The sequence below is a fragment of the Rhinopithecus bieti genome, unplaced genomic scaffold (genome assembly GCF_001698545.2).
Source record: "Rhinopithecus bieti isolate Rb0 unplaced genomic scaffold, ASM169854v2 scaffold_9976, whole genome shotgun sequence".
NCBI classification, from domain to species: Eukaryota; Metazoa; Chordata; class Mammalia; order Primates; family Cercopithecidae; genus Rhinopithecus; species Rhinopithecus bieti.
The window spans coordinates 592,441-602,615 of NW_016806761.1; the positions used below are offsets into that span (position 1 = coordinate 592,441).

The following is a 10,175-nucleotide window of genomic DNA, read 5'->3' on the forward strand; positions in this document are numbered from 1 at the left end:
TGTAATTTGTTCCATATTAAAAAAACATTCCAGTACTTTTCGTGAATAGAAGGGTAGATATGGCAACCCCTTCCTTACTTTGCCAGTTCTTCACTTGGTTGATAAAAGTAAAATTATTTATTAACTCATTAACTCATCCTGAAAGATAAATGATTACAGGGGAGGCTAAAAACAAAATAAGTAACTGTATACTATGCCAAGTTTGCAACAACTTCATGAGAGTATGTACACTTAGCATTCCAATTTTATAGATAAAAGAAACTCAACCCATATAATTAGTAGATATCAGTGATGGGATTTAAAACTGGACTTTTTTTCTTTGAAAATTATGAACGTTTTCAAACAAATATAAAGAGAAACTAATGAAATTCCATATACCCATCCTGTGGATTAAGTAGTTATGATTTTATATTTGTTTGATCTCGTCTTTTTTTTTTTCGTTTCTTAAGTATTTTAAAGCAAGTCCTGGATATTATTTTGCTTCTATTTGCTAAAGCACGCATCTCTGAAAAATGTTGATGTCTCTTATATAGTGACAGTGCCATTTTGTTAAACTCCTCCAAATACAAATAAGACAAAAAGTTGGCCAGGCGACCAAAGCTATCAACTCCAGCCTAAGGAAAATTCAGCAATTTGGTTATAAAACGGGGAGGGGGACTTCTTAGTTGTTCATTTTACACAGATTTTCACAAGGACAGTAACAGCTGACCCACATTGAACATCTTAGATAAAAGATACAGAGGCGTGTGGCAGCCAAAGCCATCATGATGTTGACATGATCTTCTTGGTCAGCTCCAAGCCACCTTTCCTAACTAGTTTTAGACCAATCACAATGTACATAAAAGTTTACATGTTTTAATTAATTATTTTCATGTGAGAGGTAAAATGAAACTGAGTTTTAAGTAAGTCAGGCATTGGTTTTTATGTATGGAATTTTTCTTTATGGACTCATGAAATGTTTTTTCTTAAAAGGTCTTTGATTTGCGTCAGTGTCATCGACAGATGCAGCAGCAGGCGGCCACTGCACAAGCTGCAGCAGCTGCCCAGGCAGCAGCCGTGGCAGGAAACATCCCTGGCCCGGGATCAGTAGGTGGAATAGCTCCAGCTATCAGTAAGTATGCTTTTGATTTTTTTTTTAAAAGGTGTAATAGTTGAAATTTTTATCTTGATTTACTCAGTTGATTAGTTTCTTTGAGCAATAATAGAAATTAAAGTTCTTTTACTGGGACGATAACATTTTGAATTGGTGAAATCTGTTCTTCTACAATAGTTGCTTTTGCCTATGACCCTGTTTGCATTCTTTTGTATCAAAATGGAGTATGGGATAAAGGAGAAAGGGGATGATTATATTATACTGTTCCATCTCCTCCTTTTTTGTTGATGCTTATTATAATTCCTGCCTCACCAGCCAGGGTGGGTTGTAATCACCGAAGTGCTTGGCTTTATTCTAGTAAGGAAAGCATATTTCAATTTCAGAATTGGACACCTTGCCAATTTTTTTAAAGTGTGCTAAACGTGGAGAGAAAACTAAGTGAGGGTGGTATTTTGATAACTTGTAGACTTTTTTTTAATTTTAGGGTAAAATTGAACTGTGTGCCAGGTTTCACACTGATGGGGAATTTTTTACTGCAGAGTTAAACTCCTGACTATAGACTTTTATGATGGAAACACGTGGCACCCATCTTCCACGTCTGAAGGCATAACTAGTGATTCATTCAACCCCTGTTCTTAACCTCTTCAGTGTGGTAAGCAAATCACACTGGCTAAGAAAACTGCAGTGGCCCTGCAGGTTTCTCTACAGTACATGCAAATTCCTCCCATTAGTTTCATTGTAATATTGATGAATGCAGATGGACTATATGACTGTATGTTCTGACTGGAAAATTAGATGCAGTCTCCATTGTGACTTATGTTCAGGAGTTTACAATTTACAGGTAGATGAGGCATATTCATTGAGATAATTTGATTTTTTAAAATGTGGGGATCTAAACCATTAATTTGCTAGTTTCAGTGTTATAAACGTGCTTTTACTGAAGAATCCAGAACTATTATTAAATTTCATATTCTCATCAGTTGCCACCACTGAGTAATAGTGTATTACTCTGTTACACTTTGAAATTGAGAGAGAGACTTCATCTCTGTCATCTAAGAGGTCCTAGTGGAACTAAGAATATTAACTGCTTCATTATTAGTTATATCTTATACTGAACTAGGCTGTTCAGACAATAAGGTTTTTAGAAGCAACCTGTAGACACGCACTATCTCTTAAAAACAAGTTGTTTCTTATCCCTTCACCTCCACTTCTAAAGAGAAAAATAGGTGAGGTGTTGGTGGATTGTGGTAATTTACTTTATAATTGGTTGTAGCTAGAAGACACATGTGGAATGTAAAGTTCCTTAACCAAAAGTGTTCAACTTGTTGATAACGTTTAGATCTACTGTTACTTCTTGGCACTTTAGCAGAGAAAGTTATATGCTGAGGAGAATGAAATACAGAAAGCTGGTCACTTGATTAATTTAGAGTGTAGGGAGGATGGAAGAGATCACCCTGTCCCTCTAATGTCTTCCAAATCTTTTCTGTTAGGTCTGTCAGCTGCTGCTGGAATCGGTGTTGATGACCTTCGTCGCTTATGCATACTCAGGATGAGTTTTGTGAAAGGCTGGGGACCAGATTACCCAAGACAGAGCATCAAAGAAACACCTTGCTGGATTGAAATTCACTTACACCGGGCCCTCCAGCTCCTAGACGAAGTACTTCACACCATGCCGATTGCAGACCCACAACCTTTAGACTGAGGTCTTTTACCGTTGGGGCCCTTAACCTTATCAGGATGGTGGACTACAAAATACAATCCTGTTTATAATCTGAAGATATATTTCACTTTTGTTCTGCTTTATCTTTTCATAAAGGGTTGAAAATGTGTTTGCTGCCTTGCTCCTAGCAGACAGAAACTGGATTAAAACAATTTTTTTTTTCCTATTTAGAACTTTTCAGGCATGGCTCAGAGCTTGAAGATTAGGAGAAACACATTCTTATTACTTCTTCACCTGTTATGTATGAAGGAATCATTCCAGTGCTAGAAAATTTAGCCCTTTAAAACGTCTTAGAGCCTTTTATCTGCAGAACATCGATATGTGTATCATTCTACAGAATAAATCCAGTATTGCTGATTTTAAAGGCAGAGAAGTTCTCAAAGTTAATTCACCTATGTTATTTTGTGTACAAGTTGTTATTGTTGAACATACTTCAAAAATAATGTGCCATGTGGGTGAGTTAATTTTACCAAGAGTAACTTTACTCTGTGTTTAAAGAGTAAGTTAATAATGTATTGTAATCTTTCATCCAAAATATTTTTTGCAAGTTATATTAGTGAAGATGATTTCAATTCAGATTGTCTTGCAACCTCAGTTTTATTTTTGCTAAGGCAAAAAACTCAAATCTGTGTGTATATTGAGAATCCCTTAAAATTACCAGACAAAAAAAGTCATTTAAAATTACATTTGTTATTCCTAATGGATGACTGTTTATCAAGAAGTATACTTTACCCCTGTGAAACAGTAGTTGTGTTCTTCTGTATTTCTAGGCACAAGGTTGATTGCTAAGAAGCCTATAAGAGGAATTTCTTTTCCTTCATTCATAGGGAAAGATTTTGTATTTTTTAAAACACTAAAAGCAATGTCACTCTACCTAATATCTCACTGTTCTGCAAAGGTGGCAATGCTTAAACTAAATAATGAATATTTTGGAAACTGCTAAATTCTATGTTAAATACTGTGCAGAATAATGGAAACATTACAGTTCATAATAGGTAGTTTGGATATTTTTGTACTTGATTTGATGTGACTTTTTTTGGTATAATGTTTAAATCATGTATGTTATGATATTGTTTAAAATTCAGTTTTTGTATCTTGGGGCAAGACTGCAAACTTTTTTATATCTTTTGGTTATTCTAAGCCCTTTGCCATCAATGATCATATCAATTGGCAGTGACTTTGTATAGAGAATTTAAGTAGAAAAGTTGCAGATGTATTGACTGTACCACAGACACAATATGTATGCTTTTTACCTAGCTGGTAGCATAAATAAAACTGAATCTCAACATACAAAGTTGAATTCTAGGTTTGATTTTTAAGATTTTTTTTCTTTTGCACTTTTGAGTCCAATCTCAGTGGTGAGGTACCTTCTACTAAATGACAGGCAACAGCCAGTTTTATTGGGCAGCTTTGTTTTTTTCCCTCACGCTCTACCAGGACTTCCCCATGGACATTGTGTATCATGTGTAGAGTTGGTTATTTTTTGAATTTTTGTTTTACTATAGCAGAAATAGGCCTGATTGTCTACAAGATGATAAATAGATTGTCTACAGGATAAATAGTGTGAAATAAAATCAAGGATTATCTGTCAGATGCTTCTCTTTTGCCTGGAGGACTTTTAGCTATAGAAACAGTTGTGTGATGATAGTCCTCCTTATATCATCTGGAATGAACACAGCTTCTACTGCCTTGCTCAGAAGGTCTTTTAAATAGACCATCCTGGAAACCACTGAGTTTGCTTATTTCTGTGATTTAAACATAGATCTTGATCCAAGTTACATGACCTTTGTTTTTAAATAACTTATCTACCAACTCATTTGTACTCTTGAGTACTTACAAATTCTTTCAGTAAAAGCCTAATTGTCTTCTGTAAAAGTTTGGTGATTTAAATTTTATTGGCAGTTTTATAAAAAGACATCTTCTCTAGAAATTGCTAACTTTAGGTCCATTTTACTGTGAATGAGGAATAGGAGTGAGTTTTAGAGTAACAGATTTTTAAAAATCCAGATGATTTGATTAAAACTTTAATCATACATTGATATAATTCATTGCATCTTTTTTTTTTGAGATGGAGTCTTGCTGTGTTGCCCGGGTGGGAGTGCAGTGGTATGAGTTCAGCTCACTGGCAACTTCCACTTCCCAGGTTCAACTGATTCTCCTGCCTCAGCCTCCCTGGTAGCTGGGATTACAGGTGCCCACCACTATGCCTGGCTAATTTTTGTAGTTTTAGTAGAGACGGGGTTTTGCCATGTTGGCCAGGCTGGTCTCAAACTCCTGACCTCAAGTGATCTGCCCACCTCGGCCTCCCAAAGTGCTGGGATTACATGCGTGAGCCACCGCCATACCTGTGGTGGTGGTGGCCTCATTGCTCCCTTTTCTACTTTAAGGAAAGTTTTCATGTTTAATCATCTGGGGAAAGTATGTGGAAAATATTTGTTAAGAAGTATCTCTTTGGAGCCAAGCCACCTGTCTTGGTTTCTTTCTACTAAGAGCCATAAAGTATGGAAATACTTCTAGTTGTTAAGTGCTTATATTTGTACTAGATTTACTCACATGCTTTTGAGAAAACATCTAGTATGTTATGATCGGCTATTCCGGAGAGCTTGGTTGTTAATCTATATTTCTATTTCTTAGTGGTAGTCATCTTTGATGAATAAGACTAAAGGTTCTCACAGGTTTAAAATTTTATGTCTACTTTAAGGGTAAAATTATGAGGATATGGTTCTGGGTGGGTTTTCTCTAGCTAATTCATATCTCAAAGACTCAAAATGTTGAATTTCAGTGCAAGCTGAATGAGAGATGAGCCATGTTCACCCACCGTAAGACCTCGTTCCACGTTTGTCCAGTGCCTTTCAGTTCATTATCAAAGGAAATCCTTCATGGTGTTGCCTTTGTTTTCCGGGGAGTAGATCCTTTTGTGGGATATGGTCTATCTCATGTTTAATAGTTTACTGCCCCTGGTATACAAAGATAATGACAATAAATCACTGCCATATAACCTTGCTTTTTCCAGAAACATGGCTCATTTGTATTGCCGTAACCACTGACTAGGTTGCCTATCCCATTCCTCCTGTGAACAGTGCAGATTTACAGGTTGCATGGTCTGGCTTAAGGAGAGCCATACTTGAGACATCCAAGTAAATGGAACTCCTATTAGCTGTGCTGCATTTCAGACTTAAAATCCATTTTTGTGGGGCAGGGTGTGGTGTGTAAAGGGGGGTGTTTGTAATACAAGTTTTGAAGGCAAAATAAAATGTCCTGTCTCCCAGATGATATATATCTTATTATTTTTAGTTTATTGCTAATTGTAGGAAGGTGAGTTGCAGGTATCTTTGACTGTGGTCATCTGGGGAAGGAAAATTTTACATTTTACTATAATGCTCCTTAAGTGTCTATGGAGGTTAAAGAATAAAATGGTAAAGAAATGTTTCTGTGCCTGGTTTGATGGTAACTGGTTAATAGTTACTATTTTATGCAGAGTCATATTAGTTCACACCCTTTCTGAGAGCCTTTTGGGAGAAGCAGTTTTATTCTCTGAGTGGAACAGAATTCTTTTTGTTGACAATTTCTAGTTTGCTCCCTTCATTATTGCCAATTTTATTGGCATTTTATTTAATGATAGTAGATTGGGAAAATGGTAAATTTAGGTTACTGAGGTAAATGAGTATATGAAAGCAATTACCTCTAAAGCCAGTTAACAATTATTTTGTAGGTGGTGTACACTCAGCTTAAACAAATGCTTTTTTTTTTTTTCTTAAAGACAGAATCCATCTTGTTGCAGATAGCTATCTAAATAATCTTATATTCTCTTTTGCAAAGACTATAGAGAATAGGCTATGAGAATCTTGTGCAAGCCTTTCCATTTTTTTTCCGTGATAACTAAGTAATTTCTTTGAATATACCAAGAAGTATGTAAAAAGTCCATGTCCTCATTCATCTGCAAAGTGGCATCCTAGGCCCAGCCTTACCCCTAGCAGTTGTCCCAGTGCTGCTAGGTTGCTTATCTTGTTTATCTGGAATCACTGTGGAATGAAATTTTCCACATAATCCAGAATTGCCTTATTTAAGCAGTAAAATGTTTTAATTTTAGCCTTTTTTTGGTGGAGTTATTTAATATGCATATCAGAGGATATACTACATGTAACATTTCTTTTTGTGCTTGGCTATCTTGGTGGACTTCAGGGGCTTCTAAAACAGGCAGGACTGTGTTGCCTTTACTAAATGGTCTCAGACAGCTATGCTTTTAATTTTTAGTTTTTTTTTTTTTTAACCCGCTTCTCCCCTCCTGGTCTCTTCCCTCTTTGATAGCTACCATTCATATGTGGGTGTTAGTGTGTCTCCTTTTAGCATTTTCTTCTTCTCTTTCTGATTCTTCATTTCTGACTGCTTAGGCAAGGAAACCAGATAACCAAACTTAGTAGAACTTTCTTTAAAACACAAGTACAAACTCTGGGACAGGACCCAAGACATTTGTGAAGTGCTGAAAAGGACCTCATTGCATTGGCATTTGATACCAGTTTGATGTAGCTTAGAGTGCTTCCTGATTCTTGCTGAGTTTCAGGTAGTTGAGATAGAGAGAAGTGAGTCATATTCATATTTTCCCCCTTAGAATCATATTTTGAAAGGTTTCATTGCTTCCACTTGAATGCTGCTCTTACAAAAACTGGGGTTACAAGGGTTACTAAATTAGCATCAGTAGCCAGAGGCAATACCATTGCCTGGAGGACACCAGCAAACAACACACAACAAAACAAAACAAACCTTGGGAAACTAAGGCCATTTGTTCTGTTTTGTTTTGGTGTCCCCTTTTAAGCCCTGCCTTCTGGCCTTACTCCTGTACAGATATTTTTGACCTATAGGTGCCTTTTTGAGAATTGAGGGTCTGACATCCTGCCCCAAGGAGTAGCTAAAGTAATTGTTTAGTGTTTTCAGGGATTTTTAACATCAGACTTGAATGAATGAATGAAAATTCTGTTCCTTTTTTTTTTTTTTTTTTTTTAAATGTAATAAGGACTAAGGGAAAACCTTTGGTGAAGACAATCATTTCTCTTTGTTGATGTGGATACTTTTACACTGTTTATTTAAATGCTTTCTCAATAGGTCCAGAGCCAGTGTTCTTGTTCAACCTGAAAATAATGGCTCTGGGTTGGGCCAGACAGTTACACTCTCAAGTTTGCCCTCTGCCACGAATTTGATGTGTGACCTTTTGGGCAAGTCATTTATCTTCTCTGGGCCTTAGCTGCCTCATCTGTAAAATGAGGGAGTTGGAGTAGATTGATTATTCCAGCTCTGAAATTCTAAGTGACCTTGGCTACCTTGTAGCAGTTTTGGATTTCTTCCTTATCTTTGTTCTGCTGTTTGAGGGGGCTTTTTACTTATTTCCATGTTATTCAAAGGAGACTGGGCTTGATATTTTATTACTGTTCTTCTGTGGACAAAAAGTTACATAGTATGCCCTTAAGACTTAATTTTAACCAAAGGCCTAGCACCACCTTAGCAGCTGCAATAAACACTTTACAAACACACACACACACCCCTGAGAGGGAAAAGCTTTCATTTTTCTGTCATCTCTGGTCAGAGTTTATTAAGGCTTTCTTTGAGTCATGACATTCTAGCTTTCGAGTTGGTGTGTGTGACACCACCCTCCTAAGTGATGGGTGCTGTTAATTTTTTTTTTTTTTCAGTGAAAATGGATTTAAAACCTCTTGTTAATGCCTAGTGATATTATGCTCAAAACAAGGAAATTTCCCTGAACCACGTCAATTAAACTGGTTTATATGACTCAAGAAAACAATACCAGTAGATGATTATTAACTTTATTCTTGGCTCTTTTTAGGTCCATTTTGATTAAATGACTTTTGGCTGGATCATTCAGAGCTCTCTTCTAGTCTACCTTGGATGAGTACAGTTAATGAACTTGGTTATTTTCAAGGACCTGGGAGCCTTCCTTGGGGCTAGGTTGAGGGTGGGGGGTTGGGGAGTCCTGGTAGAGGCCAGCTTTGTGGTAGCTGGAGAGGAAGCGATGAAACCAGCTGCTGTTGCGAAGGCTGCTTGTCATTAATAGAAGGACTCATGGGCTTGGATTGATTAAGACTATACATGGAGTTGGCAGACTTTCTTCAAGTATTGAGTTCTGTTCAATGCATTGGACATGTGATTTAAGGGAAAAGTGTGAATGCTTATAGATGATGAAAACCTGGTGGGCTGCAGAGCCCAGTTTAGAAGAAGTGAGTTGGGGGTTGGGGACAGATTTGGTGGTGGTATTTCCCAACTGTTTCCTCCCCTAAATTCAGAGGAATGCAGCTATGCCAGAAGCCAGAGAAGAGCCACTCTTAGCTTCTGCTTTTGGGACAACTGGTCAGTTGAAAGTCCCAGGAGTTCATTTGTGGCTTTCTGTATACTTTTGCCTGGTTAAAGTCTGTGGCTAAAAAATAGTTGAACCTTTCTTGAGAACTCTGTAACAAAGTATGTTTTTGATTAAAAGAGAAAGCCAACTAAATCATTATGTGCTCATTCTTTTCTTAAGCTTGTGGATATCTTGGATCTGGAAAGAGTTTCTAATCACTTAGAGAATTTTCAAACTTTAGGTCAGCATTTTCCTTTATTGCCTTGTGGCCATTGAAAGGGGAAATGTGACATATAAAATATGACCCTGGAATAACAATCCCCATTCTTTTCTCATTTTTAAAAGGAGAAGGTGGAGTGATGGTGATCAGAGAGATGGGTGCTAGGGGATTATGAGAACTAGGATGCTTAAAGGAGAGGTACAAATTGGAAATTGGAGACCCTTTCATTGCCCAGCTAAGGGATAAGGAAAGCTGTTTCTCTTCCATCTGCCTTCTCTGTGAAATGCGGGTCAATGGGAGGGGAGTGGTGGTCAGGTAAGTTGCTTCTATGGCAATGGCTTTTATATAACATGACCACATCAACATTTGATTTCTAAGCTTGCTGACGTGAGTTTCAGAGAGTTTATCGGGCTGAGAGATTTCTTCTCACCTATTTGCTAACTTGAAATTTAGAGTATTTTAGGCCAGAACTTGAAGAGGATAGTAGGTTAGCATTCAGTTGAGAAAAAGGAAAAACATTCCTTTGTGGAGCACTTCAGGAGAAAGGGCAGTTGTGTGTTTCTCTGCCTTCTGCTCTTGACCCTTAATTCTTTGTGCTTAATTCCATCTCCTCCCGCATCACAACTCTCCCACAAATGGCAGTCTCAAAGCTGAGGACATCTCCATCCCTTCTTCAAACCTTTCCCACCCCTGTTGTCTCACTGATAAATTGTAATGCCCTTTCTCCTCAGCCCTTTATATTCTAAAAGAATAATTCCATTAGTTCTGACCTACTTTCGGAGTGGCATCCATCCAC

General features: G+C 37.3%; 1 protein-coding gene across 2 annotated transcripts in view; it reads left to right on the forward strand.

Annotated features, from left to right (window-relative positions):
* SMAD4 (SMAD family member 4) overlaps positions 1-9,312 on the forward strand; it is a 121,582-nt gene extending 112,270 nt beyond the window's left edge. The window contains exons 12-13 of one of the 2 annotated variants that reach the window (XM_017877552.1): positions 973-1,111; positions 2,584-9,312. In XM_017877552.1, the coding sequence (XP_017733041.1) occupies positions 973-1,111; positions 2,584-2,795 (351 nt within the window). In that variant the 3' untranslated portion in view covers positions 2,796-9,312. The remainder of the gene's footprint in view (positions 1-972; positions 1,112-2,583) is intronic. The other variant, XM_017877553.1, reaches the window with a different exon arrangement.
* The last annotated feature ends 863 nt before the right edge of the window (positions 9,313-10,175 follow it).